This window comes from Cucurbita maxima, unplaced genomic scaffold (genome assembly GCF_002738345.1).
Source record: "Cucurbita maxima cultivar Rimu unplaced genomic scaffold, Cmax_1.0 Cma_Scf00051, whole genome shotgun sequence".
NCBI classification, from domain to species: domain Eukaryota; kingdom Viridiplantae; phylum Streptophyta; class Magnoliopsida; order Cucurbitales; family Cucurbitaceae; genus Cucurbita; species Cucurbita maxima.
This window is the reverse complement of record NW_019272067.1, coordinates 566,966-594,960: the sequence shown is the minus strand read 5'-3', so window position 1 is coordinate 594,960 and position 27,995 is coordinate 566,966. Positions and strand designations below refer to the sequence as shown.

Sequence of the window (27,995 nt, the reverse complement as noted above, 5' to 3'; positions counted from 1 at the left end):
CACTTGACACAATCAGAGCATGACTTCTCCTCCCCTGGGGACATGGTACTCGCGCATGAAGGTCGTGCGTGAGCAGTCTTACAATGCTCATGGACAGCACGTGAGTCGCGTGAGCCTCCCGTTTTGCTCTGCTTGACCTCCATTTCTCAATTTTTCGTCTTAATTCTAATACTAACCTTATTGTCACTAGAAATAGAACCTAACAGAGAAACTTTAGAAGGTTTGGAGCTCTTAACACATGAAAAGCTAGCTTAGGAATGCATGCGACATTCAAGTAAGTAACCAAATGAACTTTAGGCAAGTAATACTTGTAGGGATCACTAGGGCGTGTTAATATGCGAGCATTCCTTAATATGCATCTTTTAGGATCTTAGAGGGCATTTTTTTGATAAGTATGCAAGTATGTTATAAAAAATTACCAAAATGCCCTTAGAATGAAATTATGAGATGCATTCTGATTATTATGCTTTTGTCGAGCTAGGAAGGGATTATGCATGACATAACTCTCTAGGTCGAAATTTTGAAAACGTATGTTGTTCTATATGTTTTCCCCTGTGTTAGAATAGAGGATGAGATATTGTATTTTGCGCTCTGGGTGATTGATGGATGTTATCTCACCGTTGAGTTTTTATGTATGCATGATATAGTATATTATTAGTTCAAGGTGATTGATTGTGTGCTCTCCCGGCACTGAGCTAGACTAGCATGCTAGAGTAGGTTAGCTAGACGATGACCTAGGACAAGACACCTCCATTAGATTGAGCACCTTAGGATCGTAAGTGGCAGTCAAAGGGTCTAGACTCTTGATGCTCCCAGACTAAGAAAGACTTGAGGAGTTTGAATAGAGTATCTTGGAGTCGAAAGTCTGCGTTAAACCACCTAATTGCCTTAAGTATCCTCGTAGACTTCCACAACTCCTAGAAATGACCAAGGTAATACTCGTGCTTTAGGTGATTGATAGGTCCCTAACAAACATGCATGCATAAATCAAGTTTAGACTAGGGTGTTATAGCTAAAGTGGTTTACACATTGACTTGAGTCAATACATTTTTAGTAGACCTTGCACCTTAGAATTGTGACCAGTGATCAAAGAAATAGACTTGTGTGCTCCCAAAGATTGTTTTAGCCTAGAGAAGTAACCCCGAACGTCTTGGAAATGAGAGATGAGATTTAAACCATTTAGACGCCCCTAAGAATCTTATAGAGCTCGACCTCATCCAAGATGACTAAAATAGCTCTCCAGTCTATAAGTAGTATGAATGGTGTGATCAAACTCTCCACTTCGTTCACTCTAGCACCTGAACCGTTGAACTAAGTGTAGGCCGGTTAGAGTAGTGTGTGAAGGTGATATGAACCAAAAGACATCAATCATACAATATACTTCAATGAAGATGTGAAGAAAAGGTTGTCAAAATTATCAAAATATGTTTCAATTCATGCCACGTTGAAGAAGAATAAAGTTGATTGTTATAAATTTGGGGTGAGTTACAATTTAGAGTAATTTAGAGTTATTATATTTTAAGACTTCTTATTTATTTTAGGTTACAATTACATAATAGTTTCATTTTGAGGCTATATAAAGCCATGTATGTTGTATTTGTAAGTAGACTTGGAAAGTATATATAAAAAGAGAATTTGTGCTTTTTTTTAGCCAATGACTAAGTTTATTTGCAATTCTATTTAGTTTAGGTTACATATAGAATCATTCAATCTCGACATGATCAATCTTGCTTGTGGAGTGATTCGAATCTCAAACAAGTGTTCTTGCGTTGAGATATTTGATCAACAAGAATCATTCAAGCTAGATATGATCGATCTTACTTGTGGAGTGATTCGAATCTCAATCAAGTGTTCTTGCCTTGAGATATTCGATCAACAAGGTAATCCGAAACTTACTCCCCTTGTAGTGGGTCCTTATCTTATCAGAAGGAAATGGACTCTTCATCCATGTAGCGAAAGCATTGGGAACCGTTTTGATTTTTATTAAGAATTAAAACAAAATAATAAATAGAAGAGTAAAAACTCTACCTTTGTAGAAACCCTAGCTTGCAAGACTATATACAAATCATATTTAAATATTATAAGATATCATAATATATATTTAATTAATTTGAATCAAATATATCAAAATACATTAAAGATTTAATATTTAATTGCATCAAATACAATAAATATATTTTTCATTTTAATATATCTAATATATTAAATATTAATTTGAATCCTTCAAATTAATATATTTTTCTTCATTTATATTTACCTATTACCTATTAATTTTAACCCTTCAAATTAAATATAATTTTTATTTAATATATCTAATATATTAAATATTAATTTTACATTTTAAATTAAATTTATTTTCTCTTTCACATTTAATATATATAATATATTAAATATCAATTTGAATACTTTAAATTTTCTTTCAAATAAATTGAACCTTTTAGCGTTACTTTGAACTAGCAAGGAACCTCATGGACCTACAAATTATAAGCTACAATGATTTAAATTAATTAATTAAACTCTTTAGTTAATCAATTTTCATTCATTAACTATATAGGTCACTCCACTATAGACCTAGAGTTGCACTCTTATACACTATAGGACAAGTTATGTTCATTGATATAATCATTACAAGCGATCATTCACAAGTTGTTCATAATTACATTTGGGTTAAAAGTCCGTTTTACCCATATAATTACATCTTTCACCAGTACCATTTATTCTCCATTGAACAATTGGTTTATGATCCAATCATAAACCAAGCGAATGAGAGGGTGGGGCCCATTGTTCAAGTCCCGAAATTAATATTTAAGAGAACAACTCATCTACTTTCCTTATATGGAATGGAGTGAATTCCATCCCATGATATTATGTTCCCAATTCCCTATTTGGTCAATTCCCCAAAATGGTAGATATATTGAATCGGCTAAAAGACCCATTCTCACCCATGTAAATTAAAGGACAAGCCCTCACACGCAGGAGTACATAACTGACTCAGGATTAAGATCGAGTCGCATATGATCATCATGTGAAATATTAATCTTCTAAATTAACAAATTTATGAAGAGATTAAATATTTCTTTGTCCAGTCTTATACAAACTCATTGTATAGGAAACCACCACTTATATGTTTCCACATGAACGATTTGGATTAAATCATTTGTAACGATTACAAAGTGGGTCGTATCAATAGTGTTACCAGGATAAGGCACCCAACCTTATCCATATACCATAAACTCTTTAGGTTATTACTTAAATACGATCCTCTTGTATGTCAACTACATACTATTCAAGATTACATTAATAACCTTGAACTTTCATACCATGGATAACAATGAAATTACAAATAAAATAATAAAAATTATTGTTAAAAACTAAATAATTAATTACGAGCCTTTAGGACATAAATCCCAACAGTGTGAGAGGTGCCCCAACCTTGTGGAAATTCCTAGGGGTCTTCGAAACATGGCCACAGTGATGTAGACCCGTCCCTTAGAGGGGGTGTGGAATCACGCAGGTAAACCTAGTAGTTGGCTGACACACGAGGGATCGCATTCCCCAAACTTAGGTGACTTTATGATCATATAGAAGGGTTCACCAACTAACCTTCCATGGGTGATGTAAAAACTGAAAAATACCATATCGTCTCATCTAAACTTTATGAGGTAGCGTCTCGTCCCAGGTCATCGGTCATCCAGTGCGTAAACAAAGCAAGCTTCTTAAGTCAATGAATAGAAAGGTTGTAGAACTTGTATAGACCCGTAAGATTCAAATCAAAGAAATGCTCAAAACTTCAAAGCACTCCAGATGCTCAGGTAACAATAGAGACTAGACTCTAACAAGTAGTAGACTTCAACAAATAAAACTTGATGAGTCAGCTTATGGAGAGGATAAAATGGAGGAATGAGATGAAATCAGGTGCGATCTGTTAGATAAAGGTTAGAAAAACTTATTAAGGAACCTAGATTAAGGCTGAAAGCGCTGAGGAGAGACCTTGCCTAATTTAGAAATTCAGAAATTCAGAAACGTGGGCCTAATTTTTGTTTCTTTTGCCTAATCACCCCTGCTTCTCGAGATAGCTTTTTCGTGTGTCACGAGCTATTGATAGACCTTAATTTAAAATATAATAAGGTTAGTATCAAAATAGGAATGAAAAACAGCCCAACAAAGCTCAAAGGGGATAAAAAAGAGTTCACTACGAGCAACCACGCACCTCCATGCACTTAAAAGGGTTTCCCATGTGCACAGCTACATGCGTGTATAGATGTGCCTAAGGGAGGAGCAAATGCGCTCACAGCGCGACACACGGCATGCGCTGACTAGCATTTCTATGTAAGGTTAGGTCGATTCGATGAGCATAGGTCATAGTATGGGTTAGATGCAGGCAGTCAAGTCACGAGGCAGATGCAGGCGAATTGGTCAGGTTGGTTCGACCTTCCTTTAAGGGCGCAACCCTTGTCCTAGCCGATGGTTGACACACGTGTCACTTTTTTGATCCGACATGCATCTCCTCTCATCTACAGACACGTAGCTCATTCCAATGCCTAATGCACAACCCTTCTCATTGCATGACATGTGTTCCAATCCGCACCAAAGAAGTTCCTCTTTGGCTGATCAACATGTGTTTCAGACATTAACATGCAACACAAACTTAAGAAAGATACGAAGAAAATGTTGTTCAAACTATCTTGTTAGAAGAATTCAGCTTCATTTATTTTTTGTTACAACTTTTGGATGGATGATAATTTAGAGTTAGAGTGTTTATTTAATGTAGTTTAAAGTTACATCTATATAGTGGCTAATTATGATATAAAGTATGCATAAGGTATGAAAGGTTAAACTCTTTAAATGCATCTAGTTCGTCAATAACTAGATTTATTTGCAATTATATGTAGTTGAAGTATATGGTTAGAATCATTCAAGTTTGACATCAAATCTCAAAAAATTGTTTTGTCTTGAAATATTTGAAATGAAGTATTAACGGTATTATCTAAATCCAACTATAAAGATTTTTTCTTTTTTTTTCTTCTTCTAAGTTTAAGATTATTGATGAAAAAAATTGTTCATTAGATGCATGGTATAATGGACCAGTGACCCTTTCACTGCATTGTCATCATTCTCAAACACCAGCTTGTCAAACTGTTCCTTAAAGTCATGAAGGTGGATTTGGATCTTACCATTGAATTACTTCATTCAAATATGTTTGATACCTCCTTCAAACCAAACGCCTTCCCTTATCTTTAAAACATGTCCCATTTCAATTGTGCACAACACTAAAAATAGTTGGAATCAAACTTCCTTTTAATCACCCTTCAATTCTACATTTTTCTCGAATTCTTCTTTCTCTACCACCTCTATTTAATTATTTATTTAATTATCACCCGATCCTAGAGTTGAGGGACTCATAGATTTAAAAAAACAAAAACAAAAACATCATCAAGTAAAAGCTCTTGATGTTAATTTATTAAATAAACTACAGGAAAGTTCGAGCACTAATTTACTCCTGCAAAATCCGACCATATAAAAATTTATAATTTTGTTATAAAATCTTACCAGCAGCAGTGTTGTGGATATCACTTACATCCCCCACCATAAGAAACACAAAGACTGTGTTGACAGTTTGAGTGGCGTTGCGAAAGAAAGAATGGTAACATATACAATCTCCTTGGACACAAATGCTGGCCTTCCCATCATTCTCCCATGACTCAATTTTCACCTACACTCGAAATTGTAGGTATCTGCCCATGGTTTACAAAATCAATCTTATTCAGCCGCAAACAGCACATCATTTGCTCGGGCAGTTCTTCAGGTTTTTGTGCCTGCCAAAACCCAACCATTACGCAAATTTAACACTATTCTGTTTATTTAATCTCCTTAACATTATCAATGAGAAGAACTATGTAGAAGAAGCATATTCCAGCATTTCAGTAATTGAAACTTGTGAAAGTTTGTATGCTCAAAATTCAGGATTAAACCTATAATGCCCTCCAGCAAGTGCGCATCAAAAACACAATTATCAGTTTGAATGTAATTCAAGTACCTCGATTGTTAACCCAATGTCAATTATCCCATGCTTCAAGCGATCTCGAAATGATTCAAGACCTTTCCTTGATATATAGCTGAACCTATGTATGTCCAAATCAATTTCAAAATAATTTTGTCCCTGAAATAACCATAATGCAAAAGTCAGCCATCAAGAGGCCTAAATCTCTATAGTATTATCACAATGAACTCAAGAAATGGAAATCATTTTACCCTGAAAAAGTTGTGTTGAGGTCGTGAAAGCACTGGCTTTTCGTTATAAGAACTAACTAGCTTTCTTTCAGTAGCACTTAGCTGGAGATCTTCAGGATTAACCAACCCACCCACTATTTTCAACCTTTCTCTGAAAGGAACCATGGATTCCCTTGTGAATCCTTTGACTTTTTCCATTTCATCTTCAATCAGCCTCTGATGAAGAAAATCAGCTTTAGATCTTTTTTTTCTTATTAGAACTATCAGTGCAAGTAATCTAACAGAAAGGAGGATGCAAATATGACGTATCAAATTCATTTTCGTTTTTCGAAAATTTTCCTAGGTAGATCAAACATTTTCAATTATCCAAACTATTTATAAAACTTGATTGAAGTGGTGGAAAAGGAACCTTGACGCAGTCTTGAAAATGAGGAGATATCTCTTCGTCACAATTGTCAGACAGTTTAAAATACAGTACAAGGCTCATCCCTTCACCGTTGTAATCGCCAGCGAATATCGAAGCTGGATAGGTAGGCAGCTAAAACCGAAACAACAAAACGAGATTAGTTAAGAAAGTTCAGGTGCAGTTTGTAACATTCAGAAAATAATAAATGCCAATGATTCTTCAGAGTAAAGCCAGATGAGATTATCATATTTCTTTTCCATTTTGGCAATGGTGGACAAAATTCTTACTATTGGAAAGCTCATTGAATAGAATAAAGTGAAAATCAAAAGACCTGTATGTTAACAATTAAAATAGATGGTAGCTTTCCATGTGCTTTCACATGCGGAAGTTCAAGATGCTGAGCAATGTGATTTATCTTCTGGGGGCAGAGAAACAAGTCGACTCCAATTGGTACATATGGGCTGAAGTTTGGAGCAGGGTATTTCTGTTTGTCTCTACACAATAGGTGTACAAAGTTGCAGCACAGTTAGGCATTTATAAATCAAAAGCCCCTAGATGTACACAATATGGAATTATAGGACGTGAAACTCAAGAACATACTTGAAGTAATTTTCTCCACGAAGCTTAAATACAGAAGGTGAAATAGGGGACCAGGACGATGGAGTTAACTTTTCTCCCTTTGCGCATGGAATTTGAAGTCCTGCTCTTGGACGGTATATAATTTTCTCTGACGTATCTGTGGATCAAAAAATATACTTCTATAAAACCGGAGCAATCAATACATAAGTAATTCAAAAACATGGTTAATTAACACAAAATCCCCAGAGCTAGCTTGTTTACGTACAGAACTCAGTTCTTTCGTATCCGTCGACAGATTTTCTCTTAACAGAAAGCATGATAACTGCTGACTTCTTCCTATTTTCCGGTTGGGGATTAGAAGAATGATTCTTCTCATTGCAACTAACCGGAGGAGGCAAACATGGCAGACAAGTATTCATATTGAACTCCTGACTCGTATATTCAAAATTCTGTGCACCTCCATCAATTTTAAGATAACTTTCATAGGCTTCATACATACATCCAGTGTCAATGAAGCACGATGTTCTTTCGTACTGAAGCAATTGAGCATTTGGGCCATTTCCAATTGAAGGAAAACAATCTGCCATCTCAAAACACAAGGTAACAATTTTTGTGAATGAAATGTGGAAGAAGTTGTTGGCTGTGGAGAAAGAAGTTTAGATTTACCTCCAAGAACACTGCTGAAATCCTCCTCATCATCCTCAGAGTCCAAAATACTAGCTGAGTCAAACCATGGTTCATCTTGGCACACTCCTACAGATGGCACAATTTCAAAATTCACGGTTCAGATGAGATATATCCAACTTAACCAAAGTAGAAATCTTATTTTCCATCTAAACCTTCCAACATGGTGGCAGCTGAGTGAGTAAAATAAAAGGGCTTCGCTCAGAAATTAATCTAGACATAATTTTAGATACATGAGCTTTATTCAAGCTCATGACTGGTTGAACGCAGGAACTAGCAGACACAATCATGAATATTCATGTACGACAAAGAGTCTATCTATTAGTATTTATGGTACGAGGCAAGTGCGAAGCAAAACAATACATTACAATGTTCTTCCAAATTCATTGTGTATTAAGGTGTCAAGTGCAATAGCAGGATTCAAGGATTGAGAGCGGAAGAAAGATACCATTTGCATCAATTTGACCCTGCCTCAACTGCAGCTGCTTAAGAAGGAATGTCATGTTAGAAACCTTAGGCCTTGCACGGTTTGTCGGAACTCCCTTCTCAAGATCGAGATGAACAAAATCACTGACTGTAAATTCTCTTGCATGGATTCGTGAATCACCGATTCCTTTGATAGCTGAAACATTACTACGTCGTTTTCCAAATCGTGAAGAGTACTTCCTATATGCTTTGAGACTCCGTCTTAGTTTTGAGGTGCAGCCACCCATTGTGTTAGATTTGAAATCCTAAAGCTCTAGGGTGATTAAAAAGAGCAGCACAACACTCCACAAAGAAGAGACCTATAATAACGTCAAATTTGTATGTATTACCATTACGTGGCGGTGCATAACTGCAGAATCAATGACAAGAAGACAGCTCCAATTTGGAATATTATTAGGATTATCAGAAAAGCTAAATCAGGTGCCGATGCATAAACAAACAGATCTCGTTCATAGAACTTAAGACCTAACTATAATTCCTTGAGGCATCCTATTCTACATTCTCCATGTAGACATAAAACGAAATAAAAAGTAAAATCAGCCAATGAGATGAGTAAATTAGGGAAAATAGATTTTGATATATCCACAAGGAATGAAGAGGAGTTTTACCTTCTCGGACGTCAATGGGTTTGGAAAATTAACTCGCAACAATCAGCAGGTCCCTGGAAGAGGATTTGATGTTGTTACATTGGCGTATGAGCGAGATCACAAATACCAAATTGAAGCTTAAAAAGCAGAAAATATAGAAATGTAGCAATAGGAGCGAGAGAGACATGCCTGGGGAAATAGATGAGCGATGGTTGGGCATAAATGAGGAATCGTCGTTCCTTGAGGGAACTCAGATTCCTCAGTCTGGAGAAAGCGGTGTTATTCAGAAAGCGGAAGGGAAGAATGAAGGAGAAGAAGGAAGCGAAGAGAGGGAGAAAAAGGGTTTGAAGAACACAGAGTCCGTTGGAAACGGATCTCCACTCTCAACTTCTCGCGCCAAAACAAGGCTTCCGCCAACCAAGCATCTTTTTAAATCACTTTTCTATTTTTATATTTTATTTTCCCAATATACTTATTATATCCCTTTTTTTTTTTTTTTTTTTCTTCTTCCTGTAATAATAATCAGAAATTGTTTGAATTAAATCACACTCCTCCATTAACTTTAAATACCTAAATTTAAGTATCCATTATAATAATCATGCTTTTGTTAAAATAATAATAAAGATGATGTGTGCATCTATTTTTTAATTTGTCCCAGACAGAAAATGACATGCAAACTTAATCCTCACCCCAACGATCCAAACTTTGTTAATAAAAAAAACTAACTAACAACTAGAATTCGATTATGATTAAAAATTTAGAATCAAGATTTGAACCCAAATTAATCAATGAATAAAACCTTGTTCTAAATTAAGTCACTCCACAATAGAACTTGACTTGATTGAATGGCTCGGATGCAATAAATTTATTGAAACTTATAAATGGCAAAGGCAATGCTCAAATTTCTAACGATAAAAATCTCAATTTGATATTTCAATTCCATTCCTCTAAAATCATTTTTTTTTTTTTACCTAATAATTTGTGGGTATTTACAGTGACCATAATTTAATCGCACTAGTCAATTTCACACATAACTTCAACCTTTTGCCCATTACAACAATTATGAAATTATGAAATTAAAAATAACAACCTTTTGTCCATTACAAAAATTATGAAATTAAAACTAATAAATAAAGTTTTCTCACCCCTTATAATCAATGGTAATTTATAACAACTTTATCCCTATTTTGAGTGTGCAAATATTCACTTCTAAAATTCCAAATATTCCTTCCTCAATCAAATTAGCTTGAACCACATGAAACAAATATTCGCTCCAAATGATCCTTCCTCAATCATGTTACAAGTAAATATTCACTTTAGTAGAGTCTTTCTTCAATTGAATTAACACATGAAATAGTGGTTGAACCAAGCCTATCCAATTTTGTAGATGAGGAATGAATGAATGTTTTCTTAGCCTTAGATCGTGTAATAGATTCAGTTAGAACATTTGAAACATTGTGATCTTTATAAAGTATAAAGAACGATGGTGTCCAAATATATATATCAATCTTATAGGAAATTAATCAATAAAATCAAATTGCATTGAATGAGAAGACGCACACAACACCAAGGGTATAATGATACGAAAATGTTCAAATGTTGGACATTTTTGAAATTATGGTAGTGGAATGATCTAAACCGCTAAATATTTCTAGAGGTTAAGGCATTTATTTGAATCCAATAAAGGATATTCCAACACCTAATATTAATATAAGCTAGTTAAGTAAAATTCAGACACAAAATGAATGACTTATCCTACTTTCATGCCTATTTGGACTCCCAAAAGATGATTTCACTTTGCTCCCCACATAGCCCAAAATCCTTTAGCCTCCTATCTTGGTAAAATTCCAATTCATCTAATTCCAGTTCTCTGTCATGGAAAATTTTGATTAATTGCTGCAAAACCCTTTTCTCTCCTTCTCTTATTCCAACAGCAATCCTCAACCTTGAATCAAGATTTTCTCCTTTTACCTTCTCATCCTGCAATTCATGGTCGTTATCAAATGAGGTTAGAATAATTCATTGTAGTTGCAAAACCCTTTTCTCTCCTTCTCTTATTCGATGGTTTACCTCTTCTATGGTGGTATGGTAGGCAGAAAGAGCAGCCTCACAAACATCTCTGACCATTTGACATACAAGCTCTTCATTTGCTCGACTAACAGGCATTTCAAGATTACCCCATATTGAGTTTCTAAACAGAGATTCCAACAGGTATGCATCTGTGCCTCCAAGCACTAGCAGCCGCAGGAATGGAAGCATTGCAGGTGGAAAAGGACGCTCCAAAACAATGTCGAAATAAGCAGTCTCGCCAAGGCCATTTGTCTCAGCAATATCTAGCTTGTCATCAAAGAAAGGGTCTGACTCTGGAATCTCAAATGTCAGTGTATATGCATTGCGGTCGGATTTTGGCTCTATGAACCCATAGTCAAGAGCTAACTCCGCATTGCTCTTTTTTAAGTCATATTGGATAAAAACCTGTTGAACATACAGTCAAAAGTTCAATACATATATATTTTGGAATGCAACAATTAATGTATATGGAACTTCTTTGACTCATTTTCTAGCTCAACTGCAAACAACTTGTACACTTGATTTCTGGGATTTTGGGTAAGTGTTGATTCAGTGATAGCAACAATGATAATGAAACTTTTAAAAGCATAGAAACTAAATTGAAACTGCATAGCAGAGGACCATTTTACTCCTGAAAAGATCATATTGAAATTATCTAAATAACTTATCTATACTGTAAATAAATTCTAGTTTTAGAATAAAACCTTCAAGAAGAGAAAACTCCAACTACCAGTCATGTCAGCCAGGTACATGAACGTAGAAATTAGTACTTCACCTGCTCGCCAGCCTTAACAGAAGTTGGGGACCGGAGAGAGAATAGGACATCCCATGAGAAGAGGCCTGCAGGTGCCTTAACCTCGCATGCATGTTCTTCTGAGGTTACGCTAACGCTATGGTTGACCTGATTAATTATGAATTGTGTTTGAGGGGAGTTAAAATCTAACTAAAAAATAGACTAATTCGTGCAGCAGATAAGAAATCATTGAGTTATGGCATTCTTGTAGAATATAGGAAAGAGAAATCTAATTAAAAAAACACTTAGAACAGCAGATAAGTAAGAGTTTGAGATCTAACCAAGTCAGCAAAAGGAATCAAAACAAGGTTTTGGCCTCTGAGTCGTGAAAATGCCCTTGATCTGAGTATCCCAAAAGCCCAAAAGAAGTCATCCAGAGTAACTGGAGAAGGAAATAGATCGTTGTGGTGGCGCAATATCTGTTCTTCAACCTTAAGAAATTCGCTCTTAACATATTCTTTTACATTCAAAGTCGTACTCAGAAGTTGGGTTCCTGAAAAGTTCATGAAGAACTAATGTTGTAATCGATTATTTACTGCTATTTATAGGGAACCAGAAAGACTCCTCTTCATGATGAAAGCACCATACTGATCTAGAGACCAGAGGCGCATTTCTCCTTCCTAAAAACCCTAATATTTTCAAAAGAATTAACACATTTCTCCTTCTGAAAACCCTAATAAATCCAACATTTGTGTTCTAGCATCAGCCAAGTTGGATTGGGAAAGCATGGTAAACCAAAATTAAAACATATAAGAGACGCGAACCTTGGAGCTCTTCAAGCTCCTCTTCAGACCTGCACTGAAACATCCGCCTTCAACTCCACAATTATGTAAACACATTAAACGAGGAGCAGATTAAACAGTAAGAACTAAGCCAAACACACCAAAACACAGTCGAATCCGTTTGTGGCGGGAGAATATCGAGGTACCGTCGCCAACGCGAGTCGTCCTTCAAATTTTCTCTAATCAGAAACAGAGCAACAGAAACCCATGGCTTCAATCCACTGCACGCATTTCCAATCTCGGAATCAGTAACCGCGTCAGGATTTATCCAGAATCGTTTGGGAACCTCCAAAACGACCTCGTTCTTGGATAGGTCTTTGGTGGTAGCCAGTCCGAGGCCTTCAGGGAAAATTGCCGGCTTCACGTGAGTCTTGGAGGAGACCATGCCTTCCTGGCGAAGCCATTGCCAGAAGGTGTGAACGTTTGAGGGCAACGATGGGTCTAAATCCGGAGAGGCGAGGGAAGATATAGAGAAGCATGGCTTGGGATAGAGCACCGGCCACTTTGGCGAGAACGAAAGGTGCGTTGCAGTGCGCGGAAGGGAAAGGAAATTAGAGGATGAAGAAGCTAACGCCATTGGAGTCGCCATTTTTGGGGGATTTCAAGCTTCCAGTAAACCATTGCAGTAGTGGATAAAAATTTGAAAATTGTGGATGGATAGGGTTCAGATGATATTATGAGATATTTAGATATGATTGGGTGATTTGCCATGAAAATGTGTTAAAAGATTCTTCACTTCATTCTCGGACACGTAATTAATCTTAATCAGTGAGAAAATTATAATTAGTTTATATTTTACTTGCTAACACATCCTTATTATATTTATCACTCTCATCATCGGCTAGGATATTCCCTTGTTCCAATTAAATTAAATGGAACAAATTAATTGAAGTAAATCAGTTATGCATGCTCTTATTGTCAAAAAAAAAAAAAAAAAATTGGCTACAATTGAAGAACCGTCTCAAGATGCAAATTCAATCGAATTTGAACTATGGAATCAATGCAACAATATGATAATGTCTTGGTTAACTCATTCAGTTGAAGCAGATATCGCTGAGGATATTATTCACGTCAAGACAGCTCATCAAGTGTGGGTTGATCTTCACGATCAATTCTCACAATGGAATGCTCCAACAATTTTTCAGATACAAAAGTCTATAGCAATAATGTCATAGGGAACCATGGCACTGTCAATATATTTCACCAAGCTCAAAGCACTCTGGGATGAATTGGAAGCATACCACACACCATTTACCTGTAATCAACGTCAAATACATGTTGATCAACGCGAAGAAGACAAGTAGATGCAACTACTCATGGGGCTCAATGAGTCTTATAAAACGGTGAGATATAACATATTGATGATGATTCCGTTACCTAATGTGAGGCAAGTCTATTCATTACTTGTACAAGAAGAGATGCAGCGTTCGGTAACTTCTGAACCTACTAGAATTTCTCGATTGTATCAGCAGTGCAGAAGAAAACAACATATTCAAAATTTGTCAATAATAAATCATGTGAACGCTACAATAAAAGTGGTCATACAATTGATGAGTGTCGATTCCTTAAGTTTCACTGTAAATTTTGTGATAGAAGGGAACATACAGAAAATTTATGTCAATAGAAAAATAATTCTAGAAGGGCAATATAAATCAATAAACGGAACAATCGAGGATATTGATCATCTTCAAACATGGTCGATGTTTCTCAGTTGAATACAGAAGAACAATCACCTAATTCCATCCCAAATTTTTCTTCTGAGCAATTACAACAGATTGTACAAGCCTTATCTGCACTCAATCGTCGTCCTTTTGGTAATTCTGATAATAACATCAATGTTGCAGGTTTGTTTCCAGTATCTGCATTATCTATTAACCCTACGAGTTCTAATCCATGGATTCTCGATAGTGGAGCTATAGATCATATAGTATTCAAAACTTCTGTTATGACTGAACCAAAGGCTACCACCATATCTACAATAAATTTGTCTAATGGAGAGACAACACATGTGTCACATACCGACAATGTTTCTTTTAATCCTAACCTTAAATTAAACAATATTTTATGTGTGCCTTCATTCAATTTAAACCTAATATTCATCAGCAAACTTACCAATGACTTGAAATGTTATGTGACCTTTTATCCTGATTCTTGTGTTATGCAGGACTTGGCTACGGGGAAGATGATTGGCTCGAGTAAACAATTCGGAGGTCTCTATCATATTTCTTCATCTCCAATCGAATCTTTAGCAAATCAAGTATCTCAGTCATCTGATTTGTGGCATTTACGCTTAGGTCATCCTTCTCCTTCTCGTTTTAAATTTCTAGCTGATCAATTACATCTTAATAATGCTACTCTTTCTCATCATTGTAGTATTTACCCATTAGCAAAACAAACTAGGTTGTCTTTCTCAAAAAGTTCAATAACAACCCATTCTGCCTTTGATCTGTTACATTGTGATGTTTGGGGACCACATAAAATTCCAACCCATTCTGGTTTGCGTTTTTTTCTCATTGTTGTTGATGATTTTACTCGATGTACTTGGGTTTTTCTTATGCAACACAAATCAGAAGTACACCATTTGTTAGTAAACTTTGTTAAATTCGTTCAAACTTAATTTCATACTACTATCTTTGCAACCATTTTTTACTTCTTGTGGCATTGAACTTTAGCGCAATTGTGTCTATACTCCACAACAAAATGGAGTCGTAGAATGTAAGTATCGTCATATCCTAAATGTAGCTAAGTCTCTTCTTTTTCAATCATAGGTTCCACTTAATTTTTGGGGAGAATGAATGAATTTTAACTGCTATTTATCTTATAAATAGAACACCTTCACCATTGTTATCTAACAAGACACCCTTTGAAACACTCTACAAACGACCATCTACATTTCACCATCTTAAAGTTTTTGGTTGTAAGTGTTATGCAACTGTAGTACATTCTAAACAAAAATTTGAAGCTCGGGCAATTGCTTGTGTTTTCATAGGATATCCTTGTGGTCACAAAGGTTACAAGTTGTATGACATGTAATCTAAAATTTTTTTTATCAATCGTGATGTTAAATTTTGTGAAGATGATTTTCCTTTTTCATCAGCTTCACAAACTGTGACATTAGCTTCTTCAACTCCCATTTTACCATTTTATGATCCATCCTACTCAAACATCCATTCTAATCCTTTTATTCCTTCGTCGTCTCCTCCACCTTCTATTCCTTCTCCAAATTCATCAGTTCTAGATTCACTAGATTCACCCACTAAATCTAATCTTATCCCACCTGATATATCAGTTTCACTCCGACGTTCTACTCGTACCAAACAACCTCTAGCTTGTTATAATGATTATGAGATGTCTTCTGGAGCCAATCATTTGACCTCTAGCTCAAGTCCCACCACTGGCACTAGGTATCCCACCTGATATATCAGTTTCACTCCGACGTTCTACTCGTACCAAACAACCTCCAGCTTGTTATAATGATTATGAGATGTCTTCTGGAGCCAATCATTTAACCTCTAGCTCAAGTCCCACCACTGGCACTAGGTATCCCCTTCATCATTACCTTTCATTCTCTCGTTTTTCCTCCTACTCAACATGCTTTTCTAGCTCTTATTACAACCCAGACAAAACCTAAAACCTATGATGAGGCAGTTGGCAACCCATTATGGCAGCAGGCTATGAATGATGAAATTGGAGCTTTGGAACGTAATCATACTTGGTCTCTCGTTCCTCTACCACCTGGCCATAAAGCTATTGGCTATCGTTGGGTGTACAAGATTAACCATAACTCTGATGGTTCTGTTGAACGTTATAAAGCTCGACTGGTAGCAAAGGGATACACTCAGGTTGAAGGTGTTGATTACAAAGAGACATTTTCTCCTACAGCTTAACTTATTACAGTTCGTTGCTTACTCACTATTGCTGCTGCTCGAAAATGGTTCACTCATCAGTTGGATGTTCAAAATGTCTTTCTCCATGGTAATCTAGACGAGGAAGTCTATATGTCTTTACTACCAGGTATTCGCCAATAGGGGGAGAATACAGTATGTCGGCTCCATAAATCTCTTTATGGTTTAAAACAGGCTTCTCGTAATTGATTCTCCATATTCTCTACCACTATATAAAATGTAGGCTACACTCGGTCCAAAGCATATTACTCTTTATTTACTAAGAGTAAAGGTACTTCTTTCACTGTAGCTCTTATCTATGTTGATGATATTCTATTGACAGGCAATGATCTCAAAGAAATTCAACATCTCAAGACTAGTTTACTCGAGAAATTCCTTATCAAAGATTTAGGGAATTTAAAATGTTTCCTAGGAATTGAATTTTCTAGGTTTAGAAAAGGAATCTTTATGTCTCAAAGAAAGTATGCTCTAGACATTCTTCAAGACACAGGTCTTACAGGAGCACGTCCAGAAAAATTTCCTATGGAGCAAAATCTGAAACTTTCTTCATTAGAAGGAGAAAAGTGAATGATCCAAGTAAATACAGACGGTTGATTGACAGATTAATATATTTAACTGTTACTAGGCCTGACATAGTGTATTCAGTTCGTATGTTTAGTCAATTTATGCATGAACCAAGAAAACCACATTGGGAGGCAGCTCTTCGAGTTCTGAGATACATCAAGGTACTCCTGATCAAGGACTTCTACTACCATCTGAAAATAACTTGAGATTACAAGCATATTGCGATTCAGACTGGGGTGATTGTTGAACTTCTAGATGGTCTATTTCTGGGTTCTGCATTTTCCTTGGAAATTCAATTATTTCTTAGAAGTCTAAAAAACAAACCAATGTGTCCAGATCATCAGCAAAAGCCGAGTATCGAGCTATGACAAATATTTGTTTAAAGTTAACTTGGTTAAGATACATTCTCCAAGACTTGAAAGTTCTACTGTCCGAACCAGCATTATTGTACTGTGATAATCAAGTAGTATTACACATAGCAGCCAATCTAGTTTTTCACGAACGTACAAAACACATTGAAATAGATTGTCATATAGTTCGAGAAAAATTACAAGTTGGAATCATCAAACCGTGTTATGTTTCGACTAAAATGCAATTGGCAGATATTTTCACTAAAGCTTTGGGAAGACATCAATTTGATATTTCGAAAGACAAGTTGAGTGTTATTGACCTACACTCTCTATTTTCACTATTGGGAAGACAAAAGTGTTATTGACCTATACTCTCTTCTCAAAGGCAACTTAGGTGTTATTGACCTACACTCGTAAAGAGAACTTGGGTGTTATTGACTACACTCGTAAAGACAACTTGGGTGTTATTGATCTACACTCGTAAAGATAAGTTGGATGTGATTAACACACTCTCTCCAACTTGAGGGGGAGTGTTAAGATATAATATTTGGATTATATATTATTTATGGAATATATCTTAGATATTATATTTTAATATTCTTTCCTTTATAATTTGACTTATAGTATATTATTGACTTTCTCAATATTAATTAGTTTATATTTTAGTTGTTGGTAGGGTATTAGATGCTAGCTTGTATCCTATTTAAAGGTTGTGAATACAATGAAAATACACTCCTTCCCAATTCTATTTCTATTTCTAATTCTTAACATAACACATTAAAATACAACATATTTCAAACATAAAATAAGAAACGAACACAAACCATTAAAAAAAAATGGTGTGGAGGACGACGGGTCAGGTTTGTCTATGGCACCTGCTCCATAGTCTGCTCCCGATCTCGACCAGCTCCTTGTTTACTTGATAAACATGGAAAACATGGCATAAGTACAAAACTTAGTAAGTAGCCTACTTATAAGTTCTTAATTGTGTCCTTGATATGCTAGAGTACCACACTTTTTCTTGTTTTGTTCTGGTTCTTGTTGTAAGTACGTAGGCCCTTTAGTTTTGTTCTTGACCTATGGGTTCTTATCATGATCTATCCCGAGCACCTTGGTCCTTGGATTCTGAAACCTTGGATTTGATCTAAGGGCTTTAGTATTATGGTTCTTGAATTCTTTTCTTTAGAACTTGGATTTGTTAATTAAAAAGATTAATATTTCAGACAAATATCATAAGTGACTCGATCTTAATCTTGAGTGAGTTATGAAATCCTGGCTACGAGGACTTGTTCTTTGATTTGAATGGGTGAGAACGACTCTTATAGTCAATTCAATATGCATAACGATTTTGGGGACTTTATCAAATAGGAAGTTGAGAACATAATATCACTCGATGAAATTGACTTCTTTCCCTATGAGGAAAGCAGATGAGTTGTTTTTTAAGTGTTGATTTCATGACTTAAACAATGGGGTCACACCCTCTCATTGGCTCGAAAGGGACTTGATTTATAATTGAATCATAGACAAATTGTTTATTAGACAATCATGGGTCTCACCCTCCCATTGGCTCGAAAGAAACTTGGTTTATAATTGATTAATAAACAAATTGTTTATTAGAAAATCAGTAGTACTAAGATGAAGGATACAATTACTGTGGTAAAACGAATCCAACTATAACTATAAACAACTCGTGAAGGATTGAGAGTTGTTTCAAATGATTGTATCAATGGAAATAACTTGTTCTATTGATAAGACAACCCTAATCCTCAACCCAAGTATCCAAGTTTTTGTTGAAGCAATAACTGATGTGTGGAAATCACTACAAGGGGAGTAAGATTTCGATTACCTTGTTGATCGAATATGTAACGCCCCTAGTTTTCTAAACTTAATTAGTGACGTCACTCATGCATGCATAATTCATTACGCGGAAGCTCAACATAAATAACCGGAAGAGTCTTTCATAAAGATTCAAAATCCAAAACAAACCTATCTCCAAAAATAAACCTTTCAAAACAAATCTAAATAAAACAATAGTCAATCTATAACTTAAAAAAGTCAAATAAACATAAACCCCTAAAAATATCCCCTCTCCAACTTCTATGGTGTCCTCGGCTCCACAGTCAACCATACATTGGCGCCTTGCCTTTACCTGAAAAATGTAGGTAGCACGTGGCTGAGTATTTTATAAAATACTCAGTAAGTCACCCCACTATTGGGGTTAGGAATGCAAACACATGCAACATATGAGCGGGACCTAACTTTTCATAAACTTTACATGGTCTTGAGTGCTTTTCTATTCCGGGTAGGGTTGGATGTGTGGTACTCCTTCACACATGGCCCATGTACGCGTACATGGACCCACCAGGCGGGCTCATATGCATACCCCCTAGGCCTAGCTTGGTCGGGCACAACGTATTACATGTCGTCGGACACCACAGAACAGAAAAGGGCCCGCATGATATCATGGCGAACATAAATATTGTAATTCATTCTTTCGTGTCATAAAGGGGAAGAATCCTGATGCACATGGCATACATATATGCATGAGGTCCCTTAACATATCTAAAATGACATTACATAAGCAGTGCTAACATCGCATATACGTTTCTTACATTACATGGCATCTCACATAACTTACATTACATGACATATTATATAACATGAAAGTACATTATAGTTGCATAAACATCTCATGACATGACACTATAATACTACGTGTATCCATGACATCGATCAACACTTTCATGGCATATATCACTAACATATTATTCATAACTTCACATAACATAAACAATCAACCATCAACATAACCCATTACGTTCCATAGCATAAACAGTCACATAATTCATACATCATATAGTCATATCACATAAAAAAACATGATGCATGCAGGGGCCACAAGGCACGCACCATCATACAACATGTAGTAAACTAACTCCAACAGTAAGGTCACTTACCTCGATGACCTTGGTTGAAGTCACTCACATCGAGCTAATCCCAACGGTTAAATATGTCCTATAATAACCACATAAAAACTTAGAAGCCTTTCATAACATACCCTAGCTAAATCTCATGCTATTTATCAAAATAAACTCCCGACCTAATCTGTCTTTAACGTTTAGGAACCATACTGACCTCGGATGGAAAAACTAAGGGCAGAAACGGCTTCAAAAGAGCCAAAAACCTTGGAATCGATATATTGTAGTGATACCGAGCCAGCCGAGCTGCCGAGCCGACCAACTAAGCCGCCAAGCCAAGCTGCGGGAATTGACGGAACTGAGCTAATTTCATACACGTGCGGTCCGAGTGCACTGTGTACGCGTGCGAAGCTGCCAGAGCTGTTGGGTGTGCGTCTGCGGCTCAACCCGATTTCAAAAACCTCACCTTCCTTACCTGACAAGCGACGAAACCTTAGTTTTCGCCTCCCCGATTTCGGCGACCTCCGACGATCCCACAATGTCCTCAACACCGATTTCCGACGGTCAACCGTCTTTGACACAATGATCCCGACATCAATACCTTACTTCCACTCGATTCTTCCTCCGAATAGCAACCCCAACGTTCCGGAGGAAAGTTTGGAGAGAAAATTGTTTTGAAGGGATATGAAAGGTTGGACATAGGAATATAAAACTAATTTCAAGACATTTACCAATAAGGCATCCTAGGGTTTTAGAATAAGGAAATTTAGGGAAAGAGGAATGTTTCAATAAAAGTCTCACCGGAAATCTCACGATTTCGAGGGAGATTACATTTAATTATTTATTCTATTTTTATTTGATTTTATTTTATTCTAGAACCCGAATCTTTACCATTTCCATTAATGTAATAACTTCCTTGTTTAAAATTGCACATTTTCCGGCGAAAATAAATGCATAACATAATATCTTAAATAAAAATAAAATCTTAACCAAATAAGGCAAAAATGGAAAATCTGAATAGTTACTTAATATCTCCAAGAACATTATTTGAGATTTGAATCACTCCACAAGCAAGATCGATCATGTCTAGTTTGAATGATTCTTGTTGATCAAATATCTCAAGACAAGAACACTTGATTGAGATTCAAATCACTCCACAAACAAGATTGATCATGTCGAGCTTGAATGATTCTACATGCACCCTAAACTATATAGAATTGTAAAACAACTTAGCCATTGGCTAAATAAGAGCACAAATGCTTCTTTTACTATATTTTCAAGTCTACTTACAAATAACATACATGACTTTATATAATGAAAAAGCCAAGAGTTTAACATTCAGAGGTTCATAATTAACCATTATGTAATTGTAACTAATATAAATAAAAAGTCTTAAAATACATTGATGAAATACAGTAACTCTAAATTACTCTAAATTGTAATCCACCCAAAATTTATAACATGAACTTCATTATTCTTCAATGTGGCATGAATTGAAATATCTTTTGATAATTTCAATAATATTTTCTTCACACTTTCATTGAAGTATATTGTTTGATTGATATCTCTTGGTTCATATCAATAACCCTTGAATCAAAGAAATTAGCACCTCCTTATATAAAATTCGGATCAACCAAGAGATAAGACTAGAATTAGATTACCTCTTAAGATCAAAGATCAAGAAGTAAGATTTGGAATCTTGTTTGAAATTGAGTCACTCCACAATCGAACTTGATCAAAACTTCATTGAATGACTCAGATATAATCTACCATAATAGTTGTTTGAAACTTAGAAATGACAAAAATGATACTCAGATTCCTAAGGGTGAAAGTCTTAATTGAGATCTCAATTTCATTAATCTAAATTATGTCTTTTACGTAATAATTTGTGGGTATTTATAGTCTCTCCACAAAATAAACTTTCAATTCTTCAAATGTCCACCGAAGAAGTTAGTAGACATCATTTAATGTCACTCCCTTTAAATCTCCACGAAGAAGTCAATTTGACAAATAACCATCCTCTTGTCCACTACAAGAATTATGAAATTAAAAATAATAAATAAAGTTTTATAACTTATCAGTCAAGTACAATATATAGGAACTTCATCCCCTACTTCAACTATGCAAATATTCACTTTAAGCTCTAAATAGTCCTTCCTCTATAGAATCAACTTGTAACACATGAAATAATGGTTAAACTGAGTCTTTCTAATTTTGTAGATGAATAATGAATGCTTGAATTTTCTTGGCCTTAGAATCGTGTAATAGCTTTAGTTAAAACATTTGGAATACAGTGATCCTCATGAGTGGCCTACACTAGAATTGATTTTATCTTTGATTATGCTATTATTTATCTTTTCTTCAAATCTTTCCATTTATTTTCTTGTTGTCATCTTCGCAGTTCTTTTTCAACTTCTCACTTTTTCCTCATTTTCCTAAACATCATATTTAGATCTTAAAAACAAAAAAAAGAAATTCTTATCATATTTATTCTTTATTGTGGTTATAAATTGTCCTTTATTATTTATTTTAGACCATTTACAAAGTTTACTTGAAGATCAAATAAAATTCACATTTTTTCTTAAACCATCTAAATCTGAAACCCTTTTATGTTTCATATTTTTTTCCTCATAATAAGATTCTTTTTGGAATTCACTTTTTCGAGCATGCAATTCTATCCAAAAATATCTTTGTGTTCCTTATTTGTTTGTTCATTTCTTATTTTATTTTGATGTTATTTCATAATTAATTTTTGTTCCTTTCTTGTTTTATTTTGATGTTATTTCATAATTAATTTATCTTGATTTCCTTGAATAGCTTGCTACTGTCAAAATTGCTTTATCCATACATTAGCCTACCTTTGTGTGTAATAAACACTGAGTTTCTCTGAGTGTCAAATTAGTGAGTTGAATGTGTGAGGTTCTAAACATATTTGTACAATCATGAACCAAGACGGAGAAAATGGAGGGGAGATCAATGAAGCTAGGTGGATAGAAGCACAGGTTAGGACCATTACTCGTTTGAATCAAGTTATTAGTACATTGACAGATGGAGCAAATTGAAATAGCTAGTAATCTTCCAAGAATGGAAGTACTCTTGACTGAAGGAGTTGAAAATGAGGACGATGACAATGTCACTCTTTTAGCAGAAAATAGTCCTGGGGGAAGGAGGGAGAGATGTCGGTCCCAAAGAAGAGGCAGAGGAGTTGAAAATGAAGAAGTTTAGCAGGAAATAGTCCTAGGGGAGGGAGAGATGTCGGTCCCAAAGAAGAGGAGATCTGATTCAAAGGAGTATTTGAGTAAAATTGAAATGCTTTCGATTGCAATAATTTAGGTGGGAAAGAAAGTTGAAGCTTGTCGTGGCTGAATTGCAACCAACCCTTCTTTGTGTAAGAAAGGGACTTTGAAGTTCAACACAGTTTGCATCCAAGCAAGTCTCAGCATCACATTCAACGCTTGCAATGTTTTCTATCTTTACAAATCGCCAAATAAAACATAACATATTCTTCTATTCTCACTCACCATTGCAACGAAGTATACGCTCTTCCAAGAGACGAGGAGCTTGTCCCTCAACCACCGGTTCTTCGAATGCCGTTGCAGAAGCCCCCAGTCGATCACAAGGTCCCAGTACGTGCCCGATACTGCTGCCATCACTGAAAATACCCAAGCTAGTATATACCAAAGATACAAGGTCTTGTTCAGACTGTATGCTGTCCTGAAGGAAGCGGCAGCGATAGCAAATGAGTATTCCATTCCGTTCAGTGCGTGCATTTTATCCTTCTCTTCATACAGCCGACGAAGGCACTGCCAAACACACAAAACGAAAAACAACACATTAAGCTAAGCATGAGTACGTTCCCATTTCTACAATGCAGGAGTTCAGTTAAACATTGATACCAAGATTGGAGTACCTGCTGCAAGCGCGACAAGTGTGGAATAGCGGCGACAATGAAACCGATGGTTTGGAATATGGTATTAGCCTTGCACGTGTTTACTCTAATTCTGTAATCTCCCCAACCATAATAGCAAATATAAAATTCCAAACATCTGAGTGCTTGCACCTGGCTGGTTAGCTGGTCAGCTAAGAAAAAGTACTGCTAGAGCGAAAGCAACAAGGAGAACTTGACGATACCCCGACTCATTTCCTTCCTTGAAACCAAATATGAAGGAATAATTCACTCGATATTGCCACCAAAAGTATATGTCCGCAGCATACATAACCAAATGCAGAACAATAAATCCAAACAGGCTGCAAACAGATCAGAGTTCCCACGTCAAAACCATTAGGATAGAATATAGTTCATAGTAACGGTCCAAGCCCACCGCTAGCAGATATTGTCATCTTTGGGCTTTCCTCCACGTTTTTAAAACGCGTTTGCTAGGGAGAGGTTTCCACACCCTTATAAAGGGGGTTTCGCTCTCCTCTCCAACCGATGTGAGATCTCACAATCCCCCCTTCAGGGTCCAGCGAACGTCCTCGTTGGCACTCGTTCTTTTCTCCAATCGATGTGGGAACCCCACCAAATCCACCCCTTTCGGGGTCCAACGTCCTTACTAACACACCGCCTCGTGTCTATCCCCCTTCAGGGAACAACCTCCTTGCTGGCACATCGCCCGGTGTCTGGTTCTAATAACATTTGTAACGGTCCAAGCCCACCACTACCAGATATTGTTTGTCCTCTTTGGGCTTTTCCATCTCGGGCTTCCCTCAAGGTTTTTAAAACGCGTCTGCTACGGAGAGGTTCTACACCCTTTTAAAGGGTGTTTCGTTCTCCTCCCCAACTAACGTGGGATCTCACATTTATGCTAACACGTGATTAGTGCAACTAAGTTATTACTCAATAACAATAACAATAACTATAATTTTGATCTGCCCAACCACAACCAGTTATTTACACAGTGGTTTAAGCTAAGAACAAGGATGACGGAGAATGTCCGAGATGAAAATGAACAAACAGGTCAACAACATGTGTAATATGAGTGGAGAGTCATGTAGTTACCTGTAAAGGGGAAACATGGTTTCCATGTACTTCGTGCTTCCACTGCTATCCACAATATTGCGGGCACGAATAATTAAGACGAGGGCTAAGACAAGAGCTGCAGAGCAGCCAGCTAGAAAACCTGCAAATCGTTTGAGTTCAAGTGTGAGAGATTGGTAAAAAGGGTTGTCCCTAAAATAATAAGCATAAATGGTACAACAAATCATGGTGAAAATCAGAGCATGCGCCCATGGAAAATGTTGTCCAATGTTTCTCTCTCTTTGCTTTGGGTCTTAAAATATTCATGGCTTTGCTGCGATTGGAATTGCAAAAATGTTTGATGAATGTGTTCTCAGCCCTCTCCATTAACTTGGCAACCTGCATTGGCATTTAGTATATTATAATTCAAGAAAGAACTTACCTTATTGAGTAACTTCTTTAAGAAAGAAATGGTTGAAAAAGCTATATCTCACATCATCTGATCGTCCAAGGTAAGAACTGTCCACCGTTTTCATGTAGGTTTTTGAGGCATTTCGTGATGTAACCTGCAATCAAATTACCACTTCACAGTCACCCTTCTTAATTCAACACAATCAATCAGATAGGAAATGAAATTACCTTGTCATATTTCTTCATGATCTTTGAGAACGCCAGTGTATTCAAGAAGCTGGGTAAATTCCATGAATGAGAAAAGATTAAGCAATTTGAGCATTGAAAAAGAGGAGAAAATAGGGGAGTAAGATGTACCTGAAGCTCTTGAGAAGCCTAAGTTTCTGGTAAAACACAGAGAAGGCATGCTTGAGTTGTTCTTCAACTTTATTTAGATTGTCTCTGCTGAACCGGAGTTCAGTGTTCTTAGAGATTTTAAGGAATTCCTTGATGGTTGAACGAGGTGTTTCAACGGTTTCATTCATTTTCACACGATCAAGAACATTTAATGGAGGTGGTCTAACAACCTTCAATTTGCTCAATTTATCTTCTCCAACCTGTTTACCTCCGGATATCATGTCGATATCGTCCCCATCTTCATTTAACTCACCACCCCCACCTTCCTCAATTATCTCCATGCCCACATGAGGTCTTTCTACTTCATCAAACCATGAAAACACTAGGAAATGGCAAATAAAGATATCATCAAAAGCCTAAACAAGAAAGGAATCCAATGCAGGGTAATATAGTTGAAGCTAAAACTGTTAGGAATCATGACTCTCCATATGATATTGTCCATTCTAAGCATAAGCTCTCGTAGCTTTGCTTTGGGCTTCTCCAAAAGGCCTAATACCAATGGGGATGCATTCCTTTACTTATAAATCCATGATCATTCCCTAAATTAGTCAATGTGGGACTCACTCCCAACAATCCTCTCCCTCGAACAAGTACACCATAGAGTCTTCTTTAAGGCCTATGTAGCCCTCGAACAGCCTCCCCTTAATCGAGACTCGACTCCTTTCTTTGGAGCTCTCGAACAAAGTACACCCTTTATTCAACACTTGAGTTACTTTTGACTACACCTTCGAGGCTAGCAACTTCTTTGTTTGATACTTGAGGATTCTATTGACATGATTAGTTAAGGGCATCACTCTAATACCATGTTAGAAATGGTCTCTCCACAATTGTATGATATTGTCCACTTTGAGCATAACCTCTCATGGCTTTGCTCCCCCAACCGGCCTCATACCATTCCTTTACTTATAAAATTCATGACCATTCCCTAAATTAGCTAACGTGGGACTAACTCCCAACAATCCTCACCAAAAACAAGAGTAGAGATTCAAAACTCACTTCTAGATAAAGCCCCTTTCGGGGTGGAAACCGACGAGACAGCGGAAGAAGCAGCAATCCCAGAAGCAAGACGCGTCATATCAACAGTCTTCTCAGCCATATCGAAAAGCAAACCCTGAGGGTTCTCGACTTTGACTCTGAAAGCAATCAAAGCATCCATCTGCTTGTCCAACATCTCCGCTTCCTTGATGACCTCCTCGACCTTAGCCTTATAGAACTTATCGACTTTATTAAACTCTTCATCGAGCCTCTTGAAGTAGACGAGTTCGTTCTCAGCGCCATCATCGGCAGCCCAAAGGAATGTGGTCTTGTAGGTCTGAGAGCCATCCTCGTGCATACAGTTAACGAGAATTGCTTGGTTGTCGAAATCGGTATGAGAAGGAGTGGAAGGATGAGCTGTACCCTGAGTGAGACCGCTGAAGGCTCTGTAGAGAGTAAGCTTGCGCTTCAAGGCAGAGGGCTGAGGGGTGGGAGAAGGGCCATTTCTGAGCTTGAATCTCTGAATCCCTTTCAAAAGGGTTTTGAGGACATTGTAATCCATGTAGGCGTTGTGCCACTCCGGCACCATTTGAGCCGTGAATTCCTTGCCGAACTTCACTGGGGGATTGTATTGGAGAGAATGTGAGGGAATTATGTGAAGTTAAAAGGAGAAACGCAGAGGGGAATTGGGAGGATGATGAAGATGATAGAAGGGGGAGGGGGGAAATGGAAAGGCATATATATAGTGGTGGGGGACTAGAGACCATTTCAAAGGTTTGAGGAGCTCTGGTATGCTGCCATGGAAGGTTCTGAGCAAAACCCAAGCAGATGCGCTATAGCCTATTTACACAGATACACAAACAGAGAATGTGTTCTTTCCTTTTTTTTTTTTTTTTTTTTA

General features: G+C 36.6%; 4 protein-coding genes across 6 annotated transcripts; 1 reads left to right on the top strand and 3 right to left on the bottom strand.

The window, feature by feature from the left end:
* Positions 1-17: 17 nt before the first annotated feature.
* LOC111471356 (ribulose-1,5 bisphosphate carboxylase/oxygenase large subunit N-methyltransferase, chloroplastic-like) lies at positions 18-13,306 on the bottom strand. 3 transcript variants are annotated; one of them, XM_023117073.1, is made up of 7 exons: positions 12,720-13,306; positions 12,601-12,629; positions 12,118-12,329; positions 11,819-11,944; positions 11,044-11,448; positions 10,742-10,953; positions 18-33 (listed from the first exon to the last, which is right to left on the bottom strand). In XM_023117073.1, coding segments are annotated over exons 1-7 (1,473 nt in total). In that variant the 5' UTR covers positions 13,208-13,306; the 3' UTR covers positions 18-32. The 3 variants fall into 3 exon arrangements, with proteins under 3 accessions (XP_022972841.1, XP_022972840.1, XP_022972838.1); XM_023117072.1 differs by lacking the exon at positions 18-33 and adding an exon at positions 10,297-10,349 and having other exon boundaries at positions 10,714-10,953; XM_023117070.1 differs by lacking the exon at positions 18-33 and having other exon boundaries at positions 10,580-10,953.
* Positions 5,494-9,052, bottom strand: LOC111471353. Its single transcript, XM_023117067.1, has 10 exons — positions 8,995-9,052; positions 8,349-8,685; positions 7,883-7,969; positions 7,482-7,796; positions 7,238-7,373; positions 6,969-7,131; positions 6,641-6,769; positions 6,253-6,447; positions 6,038-6,160; positions 5,494-5,816 (listed from the first exon to the last, which is right to left on the bottom strand). Exons 2-10 carry the CDS (start codon positions 8,611-8,613, stop codon positions 5,703-5,705), a joined length of 1,527 nt encoding a protein of 508 aa, XP_022972835.1. The 5' UTR covers positions 8,614-8,685; positions 8,995-9,052; the 3' UTR covers positions 5,494-5,702.
* A 1,005-nt stretch (positions 13,307-14,311) lies between the features above and the next one.
* On the top strand, positions 14,312-16,505 carry LOC111471344 (uncharacterized mitochondrial protein AtMg00820-like). The gene is made up of 2 exons (XM_023117053.1): positions 14,312-14,462; positions 16,222-16,505. Exons 1-2 carry the CDS (start codon positions 14,312-14,314, stop codon positions 16,503-16,505), a joined length of 435 nt encoding a protein of 144 aa, XP_022972821.1.
* Positions 16,506-23,684: 7,179 nt separating this feature from the next.
* On the bottom strand, positions 23,685-27,755 carry LOC111471343 (phosphate transporter PHO1 homolog 3-like; the record flags this gene model as incomplete). The annotated part of the gene is made up of 10 exons (XM_023117052.1): positions 23,685-23,810; positions 23,877-24,158; positions 24,266-24,448; positions 24,534-24,603; positions 25,355-25,475; positions 25,531-25,711; positions 25,807-25,878; positions 25,952-26,000; positions 26,081-26,417; positions 27,116-27,755. Coding segments are annotated over 10 exons (2,061 nt in total), but the record flags the coding sequence as incomplete, so codon positions are not given.
* Positions 27,756-27,995: the final 240 nt, after the last annotated feature.

Bases quoted from the DNA above. Each gene is read 5' to 3' on its own strand.
- LOC111471356 (XM_023117073.1), bottom strand. From the start codon at position 13,207: ATGGCGACTCCAATGGCGTTAGCTTCTTCATCCTCTAATTTCCTTTCC. The intron at 12,330-12,600 runs GTTCGCGTCTCT...TGAACTTTTCAG, and splicing joins GGAGCTTGAAGAGCTCCAAG to GAACCCAACTTCTGAGTACG. The intron at 11,945-12,117 runs GTTAGATCTCAA...ATAATTAATCAG, and splicing joins TGATTCCTTTTGCTGACTTG to GTCAACCATAGCGTTAGCGT.
- LOC111471344 (XM_023117053.1), top strand. From the start codon at position 14,312: ATGGTCGATGTTTCTCAGTTGAATACAGAAGAACAATCACCTAATTCC. The intron at 14,463-16,221 runs GTTTGTTTCCAG...ATGCTTTTCTAG, and splicing joins TAATAACATCAATGTTGCAG to CTCTTATTACAACCCAGACA.
- LOC111471353 (XM_023117067.1), bottom strand. From the start codon at position 8,613: ATGGGTGGCTGCACCTCAAAACTAAGACGGAGTCTCAAAGCATATAGG. The intron at 7,132-7,237 runs GTATGTTCTTGA...CCTATTGTGTAG, and splicing joins CGTGGAGAAAATTACTTCAA to AGACAAACAGAAATACCCTG. The intron at 5,817-6,037 runs GTACTTGAATTA...GGGTTTTGGCAG, and splicing joins ACATTGGGTTAACAATCGAG to GCACAAAAACCTGAAGAACT.